The sequence below is a fragment of the Aedes albopictus genome, chromosome 2 (assembly GCF_035046485.1).
Source record: "Aedes albopictus strain Foshan chromosome 2, AalbF5, whole genome shotgun sequence".
Lineage (NCBI taxonomy): Eukaryota > Metazoa > Arthropoda > Insecta > Diptera > Culicidae > Aedes > Aedes albopictus.
This window is the reverse complement of record NC_085137.1, coordinates 199,682,388-199,709,051: the sequence shown is the minus strand read 5'-3', so window position 1 is coordinate 199,709,051 and position 26,664 is coordinate 199,682,388. Positions and strand designations below refer to the sequence as shown.

The window sequence follows — 26,664 nt, the reverse complement described above, 5'->3', positions numbered from 1 at the left end:
GAATTTTAATAAAATAAACACATGTTCAAACTTATAGATGCAAACTGTGTATTTTACAATAGCAACAGATGCATATTGCATATTGATCTACATATCGATTGTATGGTAGATATTGCTAGACGGACATATAAAACTATGAGTGCGGCATAGAAAGTGATCGCTATGTATTGCTGACTTCACCCCAAATTGGACTGACACAATAGTGTGCACATACCTTCAAAGTGTGATTCCGGCGCAGAACCTCGTCAGATCAAGTTGAAGTCTTTGGTGCACTTATTCCTTGTAAATCAATGAATAAGTGCACCGAAAACGTCGAGACGATCCGATGTAACTGTGCACTTTTATCACACTTTTTAGGGGTACCAAAAATAGTGTGATAGTCCAATTTGGGGCGAAATTTGCAATATATTAATACTTTAAATGTGTTTGTTATTTTGAATTGCACTGCTTACTCTTCGTATTCAATACTCAACTCAATAAGTGTTCCCCAAATAATATGTATGTCTTTTCTTTCTGTTTAATTCCAGACAAAAAAGCACCCTAAAATATAAGAAGTGAAACATTTCTCCAAAGCAGCTCATACAACTTGCCACGCCTCCATCCCCACCCTCTCCTGAAAAAAAGGTTAGGACAACTTTCGAAGCAAAGTTGGTCCTTGGTGGCTAAAGGGCCGAACCGGAAGTTTGGGATTGCTTTCTTGACTGTCGGTTATCGACGGCATTAGTCGGAAGACTTCTAATTCGTTAGAGTGACAAAAAGAAAAGAAGACAAGAAAGTGAGCAAGCAAAACCTCCCTCGGGGCTGATATTGTGCTAGGTCTGAAACCGTCTGGCGTATGGTTTTCCCATTCCGAGCAGAAAAGTGACCAACGGAAAATGCAAACACAACCAAAATAATAGCCAAACACATTATAGCCAGGCCTGCCGATATCGATGCGTGCGGTTCAGCAGAGGGCGAAGAAAGCGGTGTGACCAGCAGTTGTTGGCGGTCAAGAGCGACCAGCAGCAGCAGTAGTAACGGTCGGTGGTCATCGAAGGGCACCCGCGATTGATCGGCTGTGTGTAACTAATTTTGGCCCGGTCGGAGTTTTCGTGATTTTCCCTTCGTTCAGGAAGCAATTTGGTTTTGTTTTGTTTCTGCTTCTCGGGTGGCGTGTAAATAACGTGCGATAAACGGCGCCAGCTAGAGCTACTGTGGCGTGTGAAAATGTAAATCGTGAAGGGAGGTAAATATTTGTGGCGATCAATTTGATCGATTTAGTGGAAGTGGAATCGGTTGGCAAAGTGGTTGGAAAATAGTGGTGAGTTTATTGTCAACGACCAGCAGAAAAAATATTTCACGAGCAACTAGGCAGCAGCTACTGGAAGCAAAATGACGGATGCCGACAACTACGATGACGAGGTAAGATTTTACAGCTTTTATCCATTATATGTAACTAATGATTCTAAAAGATATGATAAATTTCATCAAACGGTGTTGTTTGCCTTATAGCCCGTAGTAGGACCTACTTCCGCTGATGATGCGTCTTTGAATTTCACGACTCATGTTGTTGTCATCCGTCAATAAGGATCCGAAGCAGACGAATCCCTTCACCACCTGGAAGGTATCACCGTCTATCGTAACGGGTCCATTCGTGGTCGGTTCTGCCTAAAGCATGTACATGCTTTGTTTTTAGGCATTCACCACCAGTCTGACCTTTGCTGCTTCGCGTTTCAGGCGGGTGTACAGCTCTGCCACCGTTCCAAACGTTCTGGCGATAATGTCAATGTCGTCCGCAAAGCACACAAATCGACCGGATTTTGTGAAAATCGTTCCCCGGCTTTTGAGCCCGGCTCGTCGCATCACACCTTCCACAGCGATGTTGAAGAGTAGGCATGAGAGTCCATCACCTTGTTGCAGTCCCCAGTGAGATTCAAATGAAAAGGATAGTTCACCTAAAACCCTTACACAGTTTTGCACACCACCCATCGTTGCTTTAATCAGTCTAGTCAGCTTCCCAGGAAAGCCGTTCGTCCATGATTCTCCGCTTTGAAGTCGATGAACAGGTGATGCGTTACCCAAGTAACATTTATAGTTTTCTAATGGCCTACAAGCTGTTGTTACAATCAAACCGTTAACAGGTTTTACCACAACCACACCCTACCTTGATACCTTGTTGGCTACAAAGTAACTTTACTCCAACGCCGTGCGTATAGTAGAGCACCATCTTCGTCGGTCTTGGGCGATGTTTCTCCAGTTTCCCCGAACGTGTAGGGATCGTAGATCTTCTTCAACCGCGTGCAGCCAGCGAGTTCGCGGCCGCCCACGAAGTCGCCTACCTCTACCGGGTTCTCTGCTGAATATTGTTTTCACTATTCTTTCTTCCGACATTCACACTACGTGTCCACCCCACTGAAGTCTGCCGTATTTTATACGTTTCACAATATTCGCATCTTCGTACACTTGGTACAACTCGTGATTCATGCGTCTGCGCCACACTCCATTTTCTTGTTTCCCACCGAGAATTGTCCGCAGCACTTTGCGCTCAAAAACTCCAAAAGCTTTTCGGTCTACCTCCTTTAACGTCCACGCTTCGTGACCGTAGAGGGCAACCGGAAGAATCAGCGTCTTATACAGAGCGAATTTTGTTTGCGTTTGCAAGTTACGGGACCTAAGCTGGCTACGCAATCCGTCAAAGGCCCTATTCGCAGCTGCAATACGCCTTTTCACTTCACGGGAAACGTCATTGTCACATGTCACTAGTGTTCCAAGATAAACAAATTCTTCAACAACTTCAAACACTTCCCCATCAATCACTACCTCAGCACTAATACCACTAGGCCTGCTTCTGTCTCTACCCGCTATCATGTACTTCGTCTTAATAGAGTTAATCGTCAAGCCTATCCTCGCTGTCTCTCTCTTCAGAGCAGCATAAGCTTCCTACACTGCCCTACGATCGATGCCGATGAGATCAATATCGTCCGCAAAACCGAGGAGCATGTGCGACCATGTGACGATAGAGCCATTCCTCTGCACGCCTGACCTCCTAATCGCTCCTTCGAGTGCAATGTTGAACAATAAATTTGAAAGAGCATCCCCCTGCATCAATCCATCCAAGGTCACAAACGACGTAGACACTTCGTCCGCGATCCGAATACTTGATTTTGATCCATCCAGCGTTGCGCGAATCAGTCTAATTAGTTTCGCCGGAAAACCATGTTCTGACATTATCTGGCAAAGCTCATTTCTTTTCATTGAATCGTACGCTGCTTTAAAATCAATGAACAGATGGTGAGTCTGCAAGTTATATTCCCGAAATTTACCTAGGATCATCCGCAGGACAAACATTTGATCCGTCGTTGATCGGCCCTCATGAAAACCGGCCTGGTATTCGCCGACGAAGGACTCCTCAAGAGGTCGCAGTCTGTTGAACAGGACACGCGACAGTATCTTATACGCCGAATTTAAAAGGGTAATCCCTCTGTAATTGGCACACTCCACTCTGTGCCCTTTCTTGTAGATTGGGCATATGAGGCCATCCAACCAACTGGTGGGCAATTCTTCATCCTTAAATCTACCACAACCACAACAAAACCCTAATAAATAATGTCTAAGAGCAGAATGTATAGAAATGGTTACTTGGGAGGACCTGGTATTCACGGCATTTCTGTAGGATTTGCCGTACGGTGAAAATCTGGTCCGTTGTCGATCAGCCGTCGATGAAGCCGGCTTGATAACTTCCCACGAACTCGATCGTTTTTAGGTGACCAACGACGGAAGATGATCTAGGATAGCACTTTGTGGGCAGCATTAAAAATAATGATCGCCCTGAAGTTCTCACGTTAAAAATGGTCGCCTTTTTTGTGAATGGGGCAGATTACCCATTCCTTCCATTCCAACGGTAGCAGTTCGGTTTCCAAGATCCTGACTATCAGCTTGTGCAGACAGGTGGCCAATTTTTCTGGGCCCATCTTGATGAGTTCAGCTGCGATACCATCCTTACCAGCTTCTTTGTTGGTTTTGAGCTGATGAATGGCATCCTTAACTTCCCTCAGCGTAGGAGTTGGTTCATTTCCTTCCTTCGCTGCACTGTTGTCGTCGTTTCCTCCGTTGCCGTGCCCCCCGTGCCTACGTTCTCCACGCCTAGTGTGGAGAACTGCTTCCACCTTACGATCATCTCACGCTCGTCCGTAGAGAGGCCTCCGTCTTTATCCCTGCACATTTCGGCGCGCGAAGCCGTTGCGGGATGCGTTGAGTTTCTGGTAGAACTTTCGTGTTTCTTGGAAACGGCACAGCAGTTCAATTTCTTCGCACTCCGCTTCTTTCAGGTGGCGCTTTTTCTCCCGAAAGAGGCGGGTCTGCTATTTCCGCTTTTGTTTGTAACGTTCCACTTTCTGTCAAGTCCCTTCCTGCAGCATTACCGCCCGCGCTGCATTCTTCTCCTCCAAAACCGTTCTGCACGCATCATCGAACCATTCGTTCCGTCGATTCCGTTCCACGTACCCGATGGTGCTCTCGGCTGCGTCTGCGATGGCGCGTTAATGGCTGCTTTCACTGTACTCCAGCAGTCCTCTAAACCGGGCCACATCAGCTCGCCCTCGTCTGGCAACGCGGCCTCGAGATTCTGCGCGTATGCTGAGGCGACATCCGGTTGTTTTAGTCACTCAAGGTTGTACCGTGGCTATCGCCGGTACCGTACATTGTTGAGGAAAGAGAGTTTTGGGCGTAGTTTGACCATCACCAGATGATGGTCGGAGTCGATATAGGTGCCTCGATAGGTCCTGACGTTGAAAATGTCGGAGAAGTGCCGTCCGTCAATCAGTTCGTGTTCGATTCGAGATTTCATCTGCTGTGGTGATCTCCAGGTGTAACGATAAGGGAGGCTGTGTTGGAGGCAGGAAATCAATGTTTTTGGAGGCAGGAAAATCAATGACTCGTAGGCCGTTTTCGTTCGTCTGCTGGTGGGCGCTGTACTTTCCAATCGTCGGTCTGAATTCCTCCTCCTGGCCTACCTGAGCGTTTAAACTTCCTATGATGATCTTGACGTCGTGGGCTGTGCTCGTTTATTATGCTGAAGTTGAAGAATCGGCCCTTGATCCTCAACCTGCACATTTTTCGTCGATCGGCCACCAACCGATCACGCGCCTCTGCATATCACCCATCACGATGAAAGTTGTTCCCAGTTCGTGTGTGTTGCCGCAGCTCTGGTAGATGGTATAATTACCTCTAAACGTTCGCACCATGGATTTTGTCCAACACACCTACTGCAGCGCTACGATGCCGAACCCGCGGTCCTTCAGTAGATCGGCGAGTATGCGGGTGCTCCCAATGAAGTTGAGAGATCGGCAGTCCCACGTAAAGAGTTTCCAATCGCAAGTCCGTATATAGTTGTATCTGTCAGTAAGTTACCTTCATGGTCAATGCACACGACAAAAGACGGTGTTGTTTTTCTCCGCATGCCATTGCCAGTTCCGTAAAATTACTGCATATTAACCAATTTGTCTTCCTCTATCATATTGAAAACGTTTCGAATTAAACAAATATTTTATATTTGATACAATCAAAATTGATAAATTTGAAGCATCGACAGCACCCGCACCAATGAATTCAAAACATCCCAAACACTCATAAAATCTCCCTAGCATATGGTTTGTGTTCCGATTGGTGCAACTCACAGTCCGCTTCTACAACGAAGGGAGCTTGAATAATAGCGTACTTCATTCTCAAGCGATCACGTGTGGGACAACGTTGCCAAAATATTCGAAATTTATGCCGTGGGACCTGTGAATTGCTGGAGTTGACCAGCAGAAGCACCAGCACATATCCGACTTCTCCCCCTTTGCTCGGCGAACTGGGTGGTTGGGATGAGCTTGGAGGACAACCACTCACTACAATAAATTGCAAACCAATCGGTGTCCGCGTGCTTGCGGTAGTGGCGGAGGTGTGTTGAACAACGACTGACTAGCAGCAGCGCTTCAACATTCCATTGGGTATTGTAGTGAGGGATTACTCGAATATTACGTTCTCACTTTTTTAATATTCTAGTGTAGTACTTTGTGAGTCCATGTTATGGATCGCATTAGTTAGACTATTTTATGAAAATTGATTTATCTTGAGTGTTTGTATACTGTAAGCCCAATATCTTAGAACCTCTTCCGCAATGTGAACGTGTTATTCACACGAGCCACAGAAAAGGCAACGAGAAACTACGAGCGGACGTGACACACTCCCGCCGAACGTCGCATATTTGCAGGTCGTAAATAAAGCATTGGACCGTGTTCTTTTCATAACGTTGCGCTGCTGCTGGAAAAGCTTCTGGTCAGTCAGGGCAGTTTGTGCTCGTCGTGTGCACTATACCTACACTCTGTCGATCCTTGTGAAGTGCCCCAAAGCTCGGTTGACTCTGGCACTCTGTGGGAGCACACACGGAGACAGGATGATAATGTCATGCTGCAACATACCTAAATGACATGCATGACTGGATGAGCAGAATAAGACGGGACCGTCCACCGCGTTGCCAACGCTGACGCCACGTATGCTATGGAGGTATGGATGGTTATCATTTATCGTAGCTTGGGGAACACATTGCAGCGCATTGTGACACAAAAGAGTCGTGTGTGCTGTCGAATTTATGGATTTTACTTGATGTTTTATTCTCTTTTGTACACCTATATGATTAAGTGGTGCAAGCTTTTTATGATGTGCGAGGTTTTGTTTGATATTTTTACCGGATAAAAGTGAGACAATGATAATATGGACAGTATGCTTATCCGGGGCTAAGTTGTTCACCTATCAAAACATTTTGAAAAAAAGCACGTTTAATATGCTTTAATGTGCAAAATCTGACGCACAGACAAACAGATGGTTTATACTAATTACTCTATATCGTTTCCTGGATTGAGATTTACAATATCATGCAAGCATGGGAAACACTTTTTCAATGCTTGAGTTTCTCCTACTCACTACCTCGTAGAATCTAAAGCGCGTGTGCTTCATTCACAGCCAAGTGAATCTTTTCAACATCCGTTTTTTTTTCAAATAATCTTTATTTACATCTTAAGTCAAGTCACATTGAAGTCACAGTAATTCTGAATATGCTGTGTTACTTCGGTGTTTGAGACGAAATATTAGAAATGAAAATCACGCCTCCAATAGTATGTATGCTGACTCTATGATGCTCAGAGAATTTAATACCATCCTCTGTCGATGTCAGTTTTCCAACCCACACATTTTGGGGAGCAACTGAAATCCTTTATTTAAAATATCCTAACACGTTCTATGACTCATCGCAGAAAACAGCTTAAGGCGAAACTGGAAGCATTTCGTCACTTTTTGGTTTTAGATTTTTTATTAAATAACGAAGCAATATTTTCAAAATCGGTTTTCGTGCACTTGTAGAGTATGGATCAAGGTATCTTCTGAGTTTTTTTGTAGTGGAAAATATTTTCGTTTTTGCAGAAACCATTTTTGAACAAAACTTCACAAAAAATGGTTTCTGCAAAAATGGAAAACATTTTCCACCTCAAAAAAAATCAGAACCTTGATCCATACTCTACATGTGCACGAAAACCGATTTTGAAAATATTGCTTCGTTATTTAATAAAAAATCAAAAACCGAAAAAATGAGAAAATGCTTCCAGTTTCGCCAGAGCAGTGAATTAATTTACGGTCCAAATTGGAAAAAGCAATCGTTATTTTTGGCACCATAGCTTAATTTTCTAAACGAGTTTTCGGATTCAAACTCGTAAACCCAATGCTTCAATCATGCCTTGATTCAGATAGGCCGAAATTGCTGATGAGTCCCTAAAATATGCGATTTAATATTCAGCATGAGCCGTGGTTCAGTTTATCGAACCGAAATGAGCGTGGTCATGCTTAAAATGGTGACGAAGACGTCACCGGACGATAGGAAGCATGATAAGACGGTTCCTTCACCATCTCCGGACAACCCACACATCGGTTTAAATGAGCGCCGTCTGAATTTTCATGAATCAAATGCCATTTTACTCGCTGGAAGGCTTTTTTTTAACTAACCAGAAAGCTTGGGGCCACACTGAACTCTGAAGCCGCACGAGACGAGATGGGACGGAAAACCGAAAACAGCGCACAAAAGAAACAATGTCGGTCGATGATCAAAGCGGATTTCCGCTCAAGTTTCAATCAAGTCACGCTCCGCTCATTTAGTTGAGGGAAGAACTGTGACTGTGAGAAGTGGTTGCTCGGCTGAGGAAAACTGTTGCTTGTGGCTTTGCTGCTGCCATCAAAGTTTTACGAGAACACTTTGCAAGTGTTGGGAATAAAAGAAGTGTCTGGCTATCATGAGAATGCCGTGCTTGATGATGCGCAGAAAAATTGTGTCGATAATTAATGATTAAAATAGAGATTAGGGTTGGTATAACCCTAACCTCTACAGAATGAAATCAACAAATTTAATTATAGGGCTTTTGATCCGATTTTCGGAACTACAGGTAAACTAAATAGGGTCCTAAAATGGAAAATATTTTCCCGGCTTTGCTGCATAACACGAAGGAGCATGCTTTTCTGATCTCCATGGGTATTTTTTCCGAGTTTAAACAATGACAGAATAGTTAATAAACTCGAAAATAAAATAATGGTAAGCAGGTCTTGTTTGACATTCGAGGTCAACCTTGACGTAACGAAAGTGAAACGGCGGGTTGCGAAAGACATCACATTGGCTCACTTTTGACAACAAATGTTCCTGTTTGACATACACGGTAAACAAAATTTACCCTAAATTGAGTGGTAAACAAGGAGCGTTGCAAAAATTATTAAAATCTTTGAAAATATATTTTACGGGCTTTACCTAATAGGAATACTTAAAAAATGAGTAAACATGTCGTTTTAATCAATGCTCGATCGAATTATGCTGAAATTGAGATAGGCCTTTAGGAGCCTATTGTACATTACTTAAATTCACAACAAAACAACCGTTTTCATCCACTTCTTTCATCTGTTAACTGTAATTGTTGTGAAGATTTTCTGCCGGAAAGTTGATTTTGAACGAGTTTACTGCACCTAGTCTAGCACCAATTCTCGGCATCAGTGACGAACTTCCAGCAAAATCAAATGGGAAATCACTTCGGCACCCATCTTTGTGCTGCCGAAGTGCGCTCGTCTGCATGTAACAGTTGTTTTGTTATGTTTGTTGTTGTGCACTCGTCTGCACTCGTCTGCATGTAGCAGTTGTTTTGTTGTTGTGTTTTGAGTTCTTGTGCGGCTTCAGAGTGAACTTGTAGCTCATTGACTGTGGATCCCGTTGCGAAATGTTGCGGGAGATGCTTACTTACGGAAGTGTGTTTAGAAAATATGCGGCAAGTGATATTTTGATTTGTTTCGCTGTGAGGTGCCGGGAATTGACGTGGGTGCCCAAGTAGTTCGAAACCCTACTTACTTGATATTTGATGGGCCACAACTCGTAGCGGTGCATCTTTCTGTGTGAGAATGGCATACGATGCATCAAGTTTTCTATTGATGATGAATTTGTTTGTTCCGATTGGTCAGTGTTCAAGGGGATCGATGATTCCCTGTATGATAAGTGAGAGTCTGGATTTGGATGTCAGGAGACGACGAGACAACCCGTCGGTATAAGGGTGAAATGGAGTCATTGTTGAAGCGCAGTTATTTCGATAGGCCAAAAGCGAGTGTTCGTCCAGTCCCTTACAAGGCTGGGATTCGGCTTGAGGAAGATAAGATTTTCACGGCTACATCTCAGCGCCTCAGTGCATTCGAAAAGAGGGAATTGGACAAAATTGTCGAAGACCTACTCGAACAGGGAATTATTCGAGAGAGCGAGTCACCCTACACTTCAGGCGTGGTGCTCACAAGAAATCAAGGTTGCAACCATTCATTTGCAAAGATTTACATTCATTTGTTATTAACTCAGTTCAGAAGCATGCTATCGAAAAACAATGTATGGATGAATTTAACCTTGTAGTTTTATCTGAAAGTTTGCCGAAAAACATTGGGGTCGCACACGCATACCAAAGTCGTGAGCGAGCTGTGAAGGCAACTTTCCACAGCGTGAATGAAATTTACATTCACCGCGTGGAGAGTTGCCTTCACAGCTCGCTCATGACTTTGGTATACGTTTGCGACCCCAATGTTTTTCGGCAAACTTTCAGATAAAACTACAAGGTTAAATTCATCCATACATTGTTTTTCGATAGCATGCTTCTGAACTGAGATAATAGCAAATGAATGTAAATCTTTGCAAATGAATGGTTGCAACCTTGCAAGAAATAAAAATATGTTACCGAATGTGCATCAATTACAAACCTCTGAACAAGGTTTCCGAACGCATTCACTTCCCAATGCCGATTATCGAAGACCAAATTATGAAACTGCAGGGCAAACGATTTTTTACGTCTTTGGGCTTGAAAAACGGGTTTTATCATGTGGAGCTTGAAGAGGAGAGTAAGAAGTATACGTCCTTCGTAACTGATAGTGGGCAGTATGAGTTCAATCGGTTGCCCTTCGGGTACTCAAATTCCCCGGCAGTATTTGTCAAGTACTTGACAAAATTTCTATCACCTTTCATCCGCGACGAACGATTAATACCCAAGTAACACAGAAAACATCTCTGAAAATTAAAACTTTGAAAGATGCTTTATAAACGTCTTACAAAAGCATCAGCAAACATCAAATGATATTTGCAAGCTTTATTGTTGTTAGCTGCTTACTAATAACTAAAGTATATTATTAGCTATGAATCGTGAAAAAATATGCAGATAATGCATATACTCAACACCAATCTTTGTTAAGTCTTGACAGCAATCAATTCGAAAATAACATTTACTTTGTTGATGATGCAAACTACTGGGTTATCTCTGGGGATAAAGCTGCCAAAAGCAAAAATCATCTAAAACAACTGGTTAATTAGTTTAGTAATTAAGCTAGGGGTACAAAAACTAGCGTCGAGAAGGACAGCGTATCTGTTGAATTTGAACGGAATCACCAGCTCGATACAGAACCCATCATTCCCCTCGCCAAGTTCTTCTGGAAGCAGCGACTGTGATCAACGTTTCGGTCCAAACACAGAGTTAACATTTTCAAATATGGGAAGCATTCGGACAGTTCCCCTGGAATTTCGGTTCATTTCAAATTAGCAGCCAGTTTCCTATCGTCAAATCCGCCAACCATTATCACCAACATTCGATATAATCTGCTGTGCTGTATTCCCAAGTTGCTGGTCAATTCACACGACTCACGAACCGTCACGGGTTGCTCCGGACATGGTCTAGTCGGGTAAATACTCGTGTATCGTTCGTTGCGCTTATTATATTTTGTTGAAAATTGAAGACAAAAATGAGCCTCCATCAGCAGAATTTGGGATTACTGTTGATTTTATTTTGACACTTTGACAGATCAACAAAACAGTTATAATGTAGTTGTTTTAGCGTAGCCAGAAAACAAACTAATAAGCGAATGTGTTGAAAATATGTAAATCAAGCGTATTATAAATGTGACGAAATGTGCATGTTGTAGAATTGCTCGAAAGATGTAAATCAGAAGTAATTTTAACTTCTGCTGTATCAAAACAAAAGATTTGTGATCTTTGTTCCTCTTTATTCCATTCCAAAAATGATTCATGTTACAGTACCGTATAAAAGCATCAGAAAACAAATCAAATTTGAAACGAACACTAAATCTTATTTTACTTGATTTGTTGATACTTGTTGAGAAAACAACGTTAACGCTAATTAATACTCGTTCATGGGCCATTATCAGTGGTCAAGGATTCGATTTAAATTAAGAATAAAATCTTTAATTGTTTTGAAAATATTTTGAACAGCACTGTCAGTTTCGTGGATAGTCTGCCATATTTATTTTTGAGTGGATTGAAAAAAAATCACTAAACCAGTATCAAATGGTCGATTCTTGCCACATTTTTTGATTCCGCTAAATGGCGCATGAATTATCAATAACTAAAATCATATGTTTCACAATAAATCTTAAAGCGCAAGTGAAGCAATGTTGACACCACATAGTATATACCATTTTATGATCAAACACCCAAACATCAAAATATATCATCGCCTTCATCACTTGAAAAGTAGTTACCATGTTGAAACAGGGAATTTCGTTTATTCAAACGATTTATTTATTTATTTTTCTTTTCTTATTTTTTTCTCTGGAGGTTGTCACACTTTACAGTCGGGTCTCTTAAGAGACTTGTATTATATATGGAATCTTAAAGCTATATAACTTTCAAATAACTTTATTACAACATTTTCAATAGATCGTGGCATAAACGTTTTCTGCAGATTTGTATTAATATAAAACAGCTCAATTCCAACTTATGTATGAGATTGTATTATATGTGTTATATTCTAGTATTATTATTGACAAATAACTCGATTTGAACTAAACAATATTAGAGTGTGGATCAAAACGTACGTGTGGAGTACTATTAGTGTATTAGGATACATTCATTGGCGTAGCTAGGGTGGGTTCCAGGGGTGTCTGGCACCCCCTAGAACAAATTTGGCACCCCCTAGAATTTTCCTTGACAGGCACCTAAAATTTAAAACTTCACCCAATAATTCCAGTATTTATTAATGGCACATTTAAACAAAACATAAGCAAACCTAAAATTACTGATGTACTTGTTGTAGGTTTTGGCGTTATGGATATTGGTAAGAACAAAGAACATACTTCTCCATGGATTCCTCTAGAAATACTTCTATCAATTTATACGGTGATTTCTCTATGCCTCCTTGATGGATTCTTCAATAAACTTCCCTTAGGATTCGGCTTCTGGTGAGGTTGTCCAAAGTACATACAAGAAATTTCTGCGGAGATTGAGCAATTTCTTCGGTGATTCTTCTAGGAATTCCCTTAAAGATTTTATTCGGTGGTTCTTCCAGAATTTTTTCATGGCCTTCCTCCGGGAATTGTGGCTAGGATTCCTCAAGCAACTCCTGCTGAGATTCTTCCAGCAATTTCTCTTAGAACTCCTTCAAAAAATCTCACTCTGGTACCTTCAGGAATTCTACTAGGGATGTTCTTCTGGAAATTTTTCCGGAAAATCTCTCTGGGATTTATCTAAAAATCCCTTCGGTGATTCTTCCAGAGATTTTTTCAAGGATTTATCCTCTAGAAATTCCACAGCGGATTTCTCCAAAAACTTCTATTGACCTTCTTCCATGAATTTCAATTGTGGTACTTCAGAAATTCTTCTAGAGCTTTCTCTTGGCTTTTGTGCTGGAATCTTACCAAGTAATCTTCCTGGCATTCTTGCAGAAATTCTTTTGGTTGTTCTACCAGAGTTTTCTCCAAGGACTCATCCAGGAATTCCTCTACAGATTTTCTTCAGAAATTTCTCATGAAATACTCTCAGAAACTCCTTTTGGCCTCTACAGATTTTCTTCAGAAATTTCTCATGAAATACTCTCAGAAACTCCTTTTGGCCTTCCTCCAAGAATACCTCAAACAACCCCTCCTACGGTTCTTCCAGAAATTCCTCCAGAAGTTCTTACTATGATATATCCAGAAATTCTTGTAGTGATTCATATATGAATTTATCCTAGCATATTGGCTGGAATTAGTCCGGGATATCTTCCTGCGAATCCTTCAGAAATTCTTCCTGCAATTCCTTCAGGGTCTTCCTTATATATTCTTCCAAAATACCTCTACCGGTTCTTGCAGGGACTTCTCTAGGTTTTCGAAGGCTTTTCCTCAAGATTCCCCCAGGCATTCCTAATGGGGTTTCTCTAGAAATTCCTGTATAGTTTACTCCACCAGTTCCTCATAGGATTTCTGCTGAGATTTCTACAATGATACATTCTGAGAATACCTCCTGAGGTTTCTCTGTGATTTCTTCAGAAGCTCTCCTCCAGGAATTTTTATCCAAGATACTTTATCCAAAGATTCTCTCATAATTTTCTCATGGATTTTTTCCAGGCCTTCCTCCAGGAGTGGATGGATTTCTCAAGCTATTTCTGCTGTAATTCTTCCAGCAATTCCTCCTAGGACTCCTCCAGAAATACTTACTATAATACATCCCGGAATTCTTCTATGAATTTCACCAGGGATTCCTTCAAAAATTTGCTAGGAATATTCAAGGAAATCTTCCTAGGAGCCTTGCTGAAGTATCTTCGGTGTTTCCTCCTGGAAATCCTAAAGGTTTTTTTTCCTGGGATTTCTCCAAATATTTCTTATTGGATTCCTCCAAGAACTCCTCTTGACTTTAGGATATTTCCAGAAATGACTTTGATTTTTTTTGGGATTTTTCTAAACACTCATCCAAGAATTCTTCTTGAGTTTTTAATCATGGATTACTCTAGAAATTAATCTTCACAAATACAAAAAATTAAAAAAAAAAAAATAGAAATTAATCATGGTATTACTTCTGGAACTCCTGTTGGCCTTCTTCGAATTCCAGCTGAAGGAATCCCAATAGAAATGTCTGTAGGAATTCCTTAACGAATTTTGAGAATAGTTTGAATTTTCAGAGAAATCCTAGGAGGTATTACTAGACAAATCTCTAATGATATATCATAGGAATAAACGGGAAAAACTAATTGATTAGAAGGTACCGAATGTTGCTAATCAACTAATTGAGAGATGAATTTGTAAAAAACGCTTTCTGGTGGGATTCGAACACATGACTCCGTATTCGCTAGACCACAGTATGGCAATTTCTTAGAGGGTTCCTTCGGCAAGGTTGTTTTTTTTTTAATTTCTGTGGTAGTTTTTAACCAGCAATTTCCCTTGATTGTTTTTCTATAACTGGAAATTCCGAAATTCTCAACAGGACTTGCTTTAATAAACCCCTATGGAATTCACGAAAAAGATCCTGACAAATTCCCAAAGCGATTGCCGGAAAAATTACCAGAGGAATTCCGGAAGAAAATATTAAGGCTTTTTAAAGAAATTGGCTAAACCCAATCTCAAAATAAATTGCCGAAATATATTCTATAAAAATTTCCACATTCACAAAAAAAAATTCTAACAAATTCTCTAAGAATTTTCCGACAGCATCAAAGGAATTTCTGAAGAAAATTCGACATATCGATTTCCAAAGGAATTACCGAAGGAACTCTCAAAGTAATAATCGAAGTTTCCAAAATTTCCAAAGGAATTGCTGATGAAAATCCCTAATAAATTTTTCAATCCAAGTAACACTGGAATTGCCGAAGATATTCCGAAATCATCTGCTGCAGGAATTCCTTACATACTTACTGAAGAAGTTGTCCAAAGAAAAATTATAGAAGGGTCATTCCATATGAAGTGACCGAGAAAATGTGAAAAGTTGCAATCGACCATCACGGATTTGAACCAAATTTGGTTGAAATATTTGTTTAGATGGAAAAAGAAAAAATCCAAATTTTGGTGCCGATCGGATCACCCCTCGGCCCGTGGCAGCACCCCTCGTTTTGGCCGATATGAAAATTATCCTTTCTTTCTTTTATTTTTATCACTGAAACGATTGCACATACACATTTTTGACCTTCGGCTTTTTAAAAGGAAACCGTTCAGGGAATCCAGAAAAAATATTATTTTTTTGATACAGTGTTCCCAGATATTATATTTTTCAATTTTAAAACTAAAAATTGATTTTTCTCAAAATACGTATATTTTGATTTTTAAAATTTTGATTCCATCGTGTTTAGGTAATTTGCGTCGTTCCTGAGAAATAGCGTTTTTAAGAAAAAATATTCATTTTTTTCATATAAAGTATCAGATAAAATCAGGTGCAGTTTATAAATTTCGCAAAAAAAAAATGTTCGATGCCATATAAAGACGTTTTGTGTTGATTTGACCAATATCAAGTATAATAAGGATTAAAAAAATGTGACAGTGTTGCCAGTTCATCAATTATGAGTCTATCGTTATGGACTAACATAACCTGTTGAACTAAAAAAAATGTATCTATTGCGATAATATACTCTAAACCATTTTCATATATTTTAACATTATCTGAACGGAAGTGCTGCCAAACATGTAATATTTGTTGTTGAAATCTTAATTTTACTAGAACTTTGGTATGAAATCTAGTTAACAAGCCAAAAGTATTTTTAAATTAGTTTTAGTGTATTTGGCAACATCTACGTAAAATATATTCAGGAAAACATTTGATGAGTGTATTTATAAGCAACAGTGCTGAAAATATATTTTCGATATAACTACATTCAATGACCCACAGCTAATTTCAGAAGCTGAACCTGAAAAGATGGAATATGATTAAATATGAAGTATGATACCTTTGGAATTAGATAATATTAGATACTACGCATCGTCGCGCAACTGGTAGCTCAGACTTCAGTATTTTTAATTTATATTCGAAGGTTCAATTCCTTATAAAAAAATTTACGGCAGTGTTGCCAAGTATGCTAGTATTTCGCGGAAGCGCAAACAATAGGTGCGGGGATGCTTAGTATTGCGTTTACTCTTACTGTGAATGCATTACCCCTATGAGGGGATCGCAGAATAATAGATCATGTCCTTTATTGTCCCGGACAGAGAAGTGAAGAACAGTGTTGAGTATTGTGTTGTCTATTGATGTGATTGCATATGGTATGAGTTTTTGTTTGTTCTTCGTGGCGAAGAATGAACTAAAATTTCTGAGTGAAATGGATTAGTGGCCTTTGCTCCCTAGAGGGGTGATAACTACTTTTCTTTGGCTTTTTTTGCGTGGAAAAGAGATCGGTTGTACGCGAAGGGTAATTCCGATAAATCAAATCGATTGTTCGATCAATTATAGGTGACTCCTAGATCGACAATGTATAGTATCATATTAAGGATCGGTATATTCGCCTCACTCCATTCATATTCACTCCTCTTTGCATAATCGAATCGAGAAAGATGCAGCAAACGGATTGTCGTGATCAAGCACGCAACCCCATCACCAATGGAAAGCCATGCGCTAGTTGCTTGGCATGGATATTCGTTGCCGTTCGTCGCAGTCTTGATCGCAAGCGAATGAATGAATGGCGAATCGTGAAGAATGCTGGTAGGTGATCGAAGTGGCTGCTGTCGTCGCTGACAAGCAAACACACAAACTAAAGCGACAATCGTTCGCTGCGATTAACCATGGAGTAACAATCATTAATTGTGTTGCCATCTATGCTCATAATCATGCAGTGTTGCCAAATGTGCTCGATATGTTTGGTGTTATATTTTTACGAAAGCTTTCGTGTAAATTAGATGTTTACAATAAAAATGACATGTGTGGCAACACTTCCATCTACAACATCGTTGAAATGAATAAAATGACAATTGAAATGAATTTCACAATAGATATATATTATTTTATTAACCATTTATCCTCTTCTTTTCCAATAAACCAATATTTTTTATTGCTAACTATCAAACTAACAATAACTGTCAATTATTGGGTCATTTTGTCAGATAGGACCATGAACAAGAAAACACAGACAAACAGACGTAACATTGGCAAAATTTCCATCGACCACGGTTTTAACGATTTTTTTAACCTTTATAGTTGTAGTTTTCACAACCAGGTGCGCGCATCGTTTTTCTAAGCATTTTCCGTTTCACACTAATGCCTTCTGTTGACGATATTGCATAATGCAGTGTATCGTGAAACATTTCCACCAGGTGATGGTAGTGTGAACTAGGCGATGGATTTTCACGAAAATTATTCTAGCTGTTACGTCTGTTTGTCTGTGAAGAAAAGGTCAACAATAAGGTCGTTAGAGAAGGTGTGTATTGTCTTTATCTTGCTCACACATCTTGCAACACACATGGTGCGATTTTTCAGAATAACATGTACATTGCCAAACACTTGAAGGTTAGGTTTCATGGTATAATAAAAAAGGTAAACTGGCAACACTGTCACATTTTTTTAAATCCTTCTTATACTCGATATTGTTCAAATCAGCACAAAACGTCTTTATATGGCGTCGATCAATGTTTTTTTTACGAAATTTATAAACTGCACCTGATTTTATATGATATTTTATATGAAAAAAATGAATATTTTTTCTTAAAACGCTTTATCTCAGGAACGACGCAAATTATCTTGGGGAGTTAAGCTTTTTCGATCGAAAAACGTCTGATAAACACGATGGAATCAAAATTTTAAAAATCAAAATTTACGTATTTTGAGATAAATCGATTTTTAGTTTTAAAATTGAAAAATATGATATCTGACAACACTGTATCAAAAAAAATAATATTTTTTCTTGATTCCCTGAACGGTTTCCTTTAAAAAATCCGAAGGTCGAATATGTGTATGTGCAATCGTTTCAATGATAAAAATAAAAGAAAGAGAGGATAATTTTCATATCGGCCAAAACGAGGGGTGCTGCCACGGGCCGAGGGGTGATCCGATCGGCATCAAAATTTGGATTTTTTCTTTTTCCACCTAAATAAATGTTTCAGCCAAATTTGGTTCAAATCCGTGATGGTCGATTGCAAGCGGTCGGTCACTTGGCGTGGAATGACCCAGAAGCAATTTATAATAGTAGTTTTCGCAACAAGGTGCAGAATGACGATTTTTACAGCACGTGTCGTACATTTGGCCGGGGTTCTACTAAACCGAACTAAGAGCCAAAAACTTTATTTCGAGATAATTAAGCTCAAAGTTCAACCACTCACAAATAAACAATAGCGGAGATTATTTAAAACTTTTCCGCACACATGTAACATACAAGCCTTCATTAACCATCAGAAATGAAGAATGTATGAAAATTAATTGAAATCATTGATATAATTACATTTAATTTCTCAGTACTTTGCACTCAGTTCACTCTGGCTGAACAAAAACATTGGAATATGGTTAATTGTTCAGTGTGGCTGACTGTGTTTCTTTGTTTCAGAGAAAACCAGTCGGATTGTGAAAAAAATCTCGATTTTTCATCGTCCATGAAGTTTGAAATCGATATCACTCACAACCCTTTACATGAATCAAGGAGAACGTGTATAGTATGGTAGCACGGAGGTCTGAAAATAGTTTGAATTATGAACGGCGGAAGCCCTCCCAGATCAGCCCTTCCAACCCATGTTTTTTTTCATAGGCAATGCATGTGCATTGTGCAGGAACAGAACATGAGTGATGATGTCCTTGCATTTCCTGAGGTCCTCAGATGTGAAAGTGGAGCAATGTGTGTACTTCATATTTATGCTGGTCAAAGAAAACCATGAAAATGTTCTGCCAAAGTGAACTAAGACAAAAAAAATTCAAAAATTTGAAAATGATTCGAACTTGGATCATAGAAGTGATAACCAAGCGCGTTATCTCTAGGTCATTTTACCTAGCTGAAAGTCAGTCGTTAAGTCTGAATCAACTTCTAAACATTCTTCTCAAGGATGATTTTCGTGAAAACGCCATTTTTCGATCAGCCAAAGCGAACCAAGTGTTTGATTTTTTCAAGCTTTTTTATTCTAATTAGCCTTGTTGTTCAATGACGGCTCCTGTGTTAAATTATCAGTATAAGGTGTGTTAACATAACGCAGGTATTTAAAACCACTTGATTTTTGTATTGTTGAGAATAAATTGGTTTTAAAATGCAGTGGATTTGGTTCGGTCTGGCAGAATGAGATTTGGAAAAATGGCGATCAGCACCATCGAAACATAATTGGATCCTCCAACACCCGTATTTCCAATAACGTGTTCAATTCTCTTACAGATTGTTACTATGGGTCGGTTAGAAGTTAGAAATCTGACTGTGGTGAGAAGAATTTAAAATGTTCATCATCTGTACATAATCTGAAATATTTCGCAGATTCTATGGAATGGTTTTCAGTTCACTCTGGTTGGATGCAATTTTAGTTTTTGTATGTTCTGCCAAACAGAAATTTTGAATTTATCCCCCGAAGAGCAGTCAGAATTACTGGATTTTTACATGGAAGGAAGATCGCCAATTTCTTCATCCAATGGTTCGGAAAACTCAATTTTTCAAAAAATGGTCTTTGGTTCGGTTTAGCAGAACCCCGACCATTTATCCAACGAGGCTTGCCTAGTTGGATAATTACGACGAGTGCTGTAAAAATCGAGTTCTGCACCGAGTTGCGTACAACGTTTTTTGAAATTTCATAAATTACCGCTTGAGGATAGTTTTTTAACGAAACTTCCATCAAACTGCACACTTATGCTCATAGCCATTTTTAAGAAAGTCTGGTCATAGCAGGTTATACTGTGCAGTTGTCACAATTTTTCAAAACTGCGTCCAGAAGGCATCAAGAAGTTGATCAAAACTGAAAACAGTGCTGTAATGGATCATTACGCAACGCAAATCAGTGCTGTAATGAATCATTACAGCACTGCTTATTTGGTGTGGGAAAGTAGGCCTTTTCATGTCAGATTTGCGTGAGGAAAAACAGCCTATTACGATGAGAAATTGCAAAAAAGAATTTCCGAAGAAGTTTTCGATCGACGAAAATCCCAAAAAAAAGTAGAATGGCTTGCCGAAGACATTAAAAAAAATGTGAGGAAGTTTCCATGGTCATTGTTGAATGAATTACTAAAAGCTTTACTAAAAGAATTCCCTAAGAAATTGCTTGAAGAGTAATTGGAGAATTTTAGAAAGCAAATATCAATAGAATTGCTGACATTAATAAAACAATGCTTAAAACACTACTAAAAATGGTCGAGGAACTCCCGAGAAAACATTTTCAATAAAATAAAAAAAAAACCAGGTTAATCCACCTAGTGGTGATAGCGCCTTTCTCGTCGAATATGAACTCAACATTTTTTCCGGTCATAAGCCGAAGTGTTCCTGAATCCTGAGAATACTCTAGAACGGAATAAATCTCATTTTCTTCTTTTGTCACAGTGCTCGTTGACTCGTCAATGAGGGGTGGAGTTGATAAATAATAAATGTATTTGATGAAAAAATTCTTAAAAAAATTAAGCAAAACCGCTTAAGGCGAAACTGGAAGCATTTCGTATTTTTTTTTGGTTTTTGATTTTTTTATAAAATAACGAAGCAATATTTTCAAAATCGGTTTTCGTGCACATGTTGAGTATGGATCAGGGTATACTCTGATTTTGTTACGCGGCATAAAATGTTTTTCGTTTTTGCAGAAACCATTTTTTTGTGAAATTTTGTTCAAACATGGTTTCTGCAAAAACGAAAAACATTTTATACCGCGTAAAAAAATCAGAAGATACCCTGATCCATACTCTACATGTGCACGAAAACCAATTTTGAAAATATTGCTTCGTTATTTAATAGTATATCAAAAACCAAAAAATTAGGAAAGGCTTCCAGTTTCGCCTTAACTCATCGGTTTTGATAAAAAAAAACTTCTGGAAGACTCTAATTTCACTTTAAAATTGATAAATCTATTGGTTTATTTATGTGTGCACTTCTTCAAGATGTTGAATTCCGACCAAAATTTCCAAGGGGGGACCCCTCTGGACTTCAGAGAAAATCAAAATTTGTGTCAGCCTTATTCAGAAAAGCAAGAATTTTATCAAAGCCATAATTGAATTTGGAAACTTATTGATGGCTCATATTCCGACGCTATACGTTTAAATAGGCCGAGCTGAAAAATATCAAATCTCTCAGTTGACTGCTTGACCACCTTCACTAGCACTGGATGCCGATCATTATCAAGACATTTCGGCAATTTTTTTTTCTGCGCACTTTAGCCTATATTTTATTATCATTAGATATAAGAATCATGTAAAATTTGACAAAAAAAGTGCAAGCAATCGAAATTTCTCCTAATAAAGCCCATTCAAATTTCAACCGTGTTACAGAGCGCGAGAGCTCAACCAGTTGCATCAAAATTGTTCGCAGTAATTTTAGACGCAGAAGGGGATTGGTGCTATAAAATTTATTTTTTCCATACAACGTTGATCCATCCTACTATAAAATGACGCCTCAGGAATCTAAAATGATGTAATTTGACAAGATCGCTTAAATTTTTATCAAGATTTTGTTCTTTTACACATATTAATCGCTTGCATCGATTTTGTTCACCTGCGTAATTTCAGCAATGGATCCAACCCTGTTTCTGCAACACTGCCGGTAATCTTAAGTGTGGTCAGAGACGATTTTCTTGCTGCCCGTGTAACTGGTTAACGAACATTTTTGATGATTTGATGTTTCGCATGCATGGGTTTGGTTTTGTTTTTTAATTGGTCACTTCCGACGGGACACCTGGAACCGGTTTCAATACCCAACCAGTTTAGATACGGTATGAAACTGTTTTCTTGCTTACCGTTCATCTGGTTATCGAAAAACCCCGCTCTTCCATGTGTCACATGTATCGGCTTGGTTCACTTTTTTTAATTGACCACTTCCAGCGGGACAGCTGGAACCGGTTCCGGAACACAACCGGTTCAGATATAGTCTGAAACTATTTTCCTGCTTACCGTTCATCTGGTTATCGAAAAAGCCGCTCTTTGATGTGTCGCATGCCTGTGTTTGGTTCACTTTTTTTATTGGCCACTTCCGGCAGGACATCCGGAACCGGTTCCGGAATACTACTGGTTCAAACATGGTCTAAAACTATTTTCCTGCTTACCGTTCATCTGGTTATCGAAAAAGCCGCTGTTTGATGCTTCGCATGCCTGGGTTTGGTTCACTTTTTTAATTGGCCAATTCCGGCAGGACATCCGGAACCGGTTCCGGAATACTTCCGGTTCAAACATGGTCTGAAACTATTTTCCTGCTAACCGTTCATTTGATTATCGAAAAAGCTGCTGTTTGATGTGTCACATGCCTGGGTCTGGTTCACTTTTTTAATTGTCCAGTTCCGGCAGGACATCCGGAACCGGTTCCGGAACACTACCGGTTCAAACAAGGTTTGAAACTATTTTCCTGCTTACCGTTCATCTGGTTATCGAAAAAGCCGCTCTTTGATGTGTCGCATGCCTGGGTTTGGTTCACTTTTTTAATTGGCCACTTCCGACAGGACATCCGTAACAGGTTCCGGAACACAATCGGATCAAACATGGTCTGAAACTATTTTCCTGCTTACCGTTCATCTGGTTATCGAAAAAGCCGCTCTTTGATGTGTCGCATGCCTGGGTTTGGTACACATTTTTAATTGGCCACTTCCGGCAGGACATCCGGAACCGGTTCCGGAATACTACTGGTTCAAACATGATCTGAAACTATTTTCCTGCTTACCATTCAACTGGTTATCAAAAAATCCGCTATTTGACGTGTCGCATGCATGGGTTATGCTCACTTTCTTATTTGGCCACTTCCGGCGGGACACCCGGAACCGGTTCCGGAACACTACCGGTTCAGATATAGTCTGAGACTATTTTCCTTCATCCCGTTCATCAGATAATCGAAAATGCCGTGGTTTGATGGGTCGCATGCATGGGTTTGTTGCATTTTCATATCTGGCCCCTTCCTGGGGTACCGGTCCGGAACACCTAAATGGCCGTAACTCCGGAACGGCTGGACCGATCTGAACCATTTTCAATAGGAAACAATGGGACAATGTACCCCGTCGAATGAATCATCGGTCGTTGAAATCGGTTCATATTTACTATCTAAAAATGAGGTGACCTTTTTGTACACACACACACATACACACGCACACACATACATACACACACATACATACACACAGACATCATCTCAACTCGTCGAGCTGAGTCGATTGGTATATAACACTTGATACCTCCGGGGGCTCTATCAAATTTTCGTTTTTGGAGTGAACATATAGCCTTTCGGTACACCTTGGTGTACGAGAAAGGCAAAAACAAATAATCTCCTAACGGTATTGCCAAAGAAATTTCCAAAGGATGCGTGCAATGTGCTTAGTACCGAATTCCAAACATATTACCAAATAAATTATTTAGGAATTTGCTGAAGGGGATACGAAGAAATTCGCCAAATCCAAAGAAATTACTGAGAGATTTCCAAAAGAAGTCTCAATTGAATAAATTGCAAAACAATTTGTAAATAAATTGCCGGAAATGTTCCCCTGAGGAATTACCAAAACAATGTTTTGCCGAGAACACAAATTATAAACCAGACCCGATTATCTGAATGTACGGAGCTGACTGATTTCTACAATGTTGGTTTTACGTAAGTCAAAATTTCAGCTTTATGCACCATTCTGTTCACCAGTTATATTATCAATCCAGTCGAAATCATAATTTGGTGTGAGCATCAGAATCCCGAAGAGAAAAATCGAAGTTCGATCGCACCAAACTCCAGGTTTGAACTGGATTGATAATATGTTCGTGAAGCTTCAGAACGGTACTCAGAGTCAGAATAATCGATCCAAATTTTGTAGTTTTGAGAATCATACTCACGATTTCTCTTTTAGAGTATGTTCATGTCCACGTGGTAGTCTTGCAACTAATGAAACAACAACGCTGTCGCCATAAATGTTGTGGTCAAACCAAAAATGCAAATATGTATCCTGATTTTGCAATTTTAAGTATTCACAACTCTCACAAATGTTCTTGAAAACTATTTTACTAAGGGTTGTTATTATGCTAAAACAAAGAGTATGTCACGATGAATACAAGTTACACGCAATATGTGGATATTTTACAGTTTCCGAGATTCACACTTCTAATAATTGCTAATAACAATCATCGCGACAACCGCTTTGTTTTGTGAATTGAAAACAATCAGGTTCGTAAGAAAACATTTTCAGATACTTACGAACCTGATTGTTTTCAATTCACAAAATAAAGTGGTTGTCGCGATGATTGTTAAGTTCAAACTAAAAATGCAAACTCCATGTATTATACACAATCAAGTTACCAAGTTTTCAAACCTCACGTGACGGAGAAAGTGTTAAATCATTACATTACTAATTACTAAGAAATTGAGGGTGGATCGGTATTTTTCCTTTACAAAAAAAAAAACATAACAACCTGGAAGCCAATGAATCTGGCACCCTCTAGGCACCCCCTAGGAAAAAATCCTAGATACGCCAATGCCTGTAAGATGATCTATTAGCCGCCATTTTTTGCGCTGTTTCGCTTATATAAGTGTTTGATATTAAGTCAATAATACAGGAAAAATACAACCAACTATGTATGAATTGTGGATTTTAAACTGCTATAATACCAGCTGTGTTACTTGGGTAGTTTTCATCGATGACATATTAATAGCGTCGAAGACCATCGAGGAATACTTGCAGACGGTAAAAGATGTTCTCGAGACTCTTGCGGACAATGGGTTGGAATTGCAATTGACCAAATGTCAGTTTGTGAAGACTTGCGTTTAGTTCTTGGGATATGACTTTAGATTCAAATTGTAATTAACCGTAATTGTAATTTTCCGATTCCTTGTGACAAGAAAAGTCTTCAGCGATTCCTGGGATTAGTTAATTACTTCAGGAAATTTATTGACGGTTTTAACGTGCAGGCTGCTCCGCTGTATGAGCTACTGAAAGAGGGTAACGAGTTCGTTATGACGAGAGGATATATTCAGGCCGTGGAATCCCTGAAAACAGCATTGGTGTCTAAGCCAGTGTTGAGGATATACTTATCAACTGCATAGACAGAGTTACATACTGATGCTTCCTACTGATGGTCGCCTCCACTGGTCACGGTCCAGCCCCAAACGCATACAGTCGCCTGAACGTTTAGAGTCCTCAACTAGAAAAAGCCAACGTGTACGTGGTGAATATGATTTCAGCTTTTCGTTCCTCCGGCATACGAGCTACGTGCCCAGCCCACCGCAGCCTGCCGTATTGTATTCGCATCACTATATCCTACTCTTTATAGTTATACTTGGTACAGTTCGTTGTTCATGCGACGCCGCCAGATGCCGTCCTCCAGTTTACCGCCGAGTATTGTTCGCAGTACAATACGAACGTAGACTCCAAAGTCTCTCCGATTAACTTCTCTCAACGGCCTTGATTCATGGCCGTATGAAGAATCAGAGTCGTGTACAACGCGAGTTTTGACTTCGTTTGCAAGTGTGGGTTCAGTCAGCACACATGGTGGTACAAAGGGCCGAATTGAAAGTTATACATCCTGCGCTATTGCCAGCCATCACCTTGACCTGTGGCTGGTAAACTTTTGTTGACCTCCTCGATTTCCTTATTGAGTCTGCGCCACCATGAGCCTCTGGGTCTGACTCTGTTGCGATGTCCTGATGGTTTCCAATCTATCGCTTGTTTGCAGATTTCGTTTCCGCCTCTACATGGAGTGTGGCTTACCTCCACTTTCGCTCACGAATCTCTGACGCTATCGGCTTTTGATGACATCGACGATGGAGCTCCGCGTTGAAGATCCAATTATGAGGCCACCATGCACGAATATGGTTTTATTAGTCAGCGGCATCCTTCTCTGACTCAGCGGCATGGTTCTATGACTTGTAGTCATGTTATCATGGACCGACATATTTTATGATTTCATAACCTTCTCGTCTTGTTTTGCGTTCCCGATTTTTACCCGTGTAAACTTGCAAAGACAGCCCTCGAATTCTTGATCTGTGGAACTATGTCAATCTTGGTGCCACCATCGGTCGCCATTTGGCTACCAAGATATTGGAAGCTTTCAACTTTCTCCACTGATTGCCCAGCTAACGTAAGCTTGAAAGTGTTGACCAACGATTTGGTCTTGTTGACGTTGATGGTAAGACCTGTCACCGAGGAGCAATAGGCAATATAATCGAGATTGGACAAGACACCGTTGTGCAATACTCTACACGAAAATGCCCTGTACTGTGCTTCAATGAGGCCGATGATTTTATCAGGGACATCCTTGCTCCTGAGGGCTTCCCACATGTTTCCGTGATTGAGACGATCGAAAGTTTT

General features: G+C 39.8%; 1 protein-coding gene across 1 annotated transcript in view; it reads left to right on the top strand.

Annotated features, from left to right (window-relative positions):
- The first annotated feature begins 592 nt into the window (after positions 1 to 592).
- The window catches only part of LOC109400281 (prolyl endopeptidase FAP), a 447,684-nt gene continuing 421,612 nt past the window's right edge, over positions 593 to 26,664 (top strand). Inside the window, exon 1 of the mRNA XM_062850972.1 lies at positions 593 to 1,401. Within this exon, the coding sequence (XP_062706956.1) occupies positions 1,372 to 1,401 (30 nt within the window). The 5' untranslated portion in view covers positions 593 to 1,371. The remainder of the gene's footprint in view (positions 1,402 to 26,664) is intronic.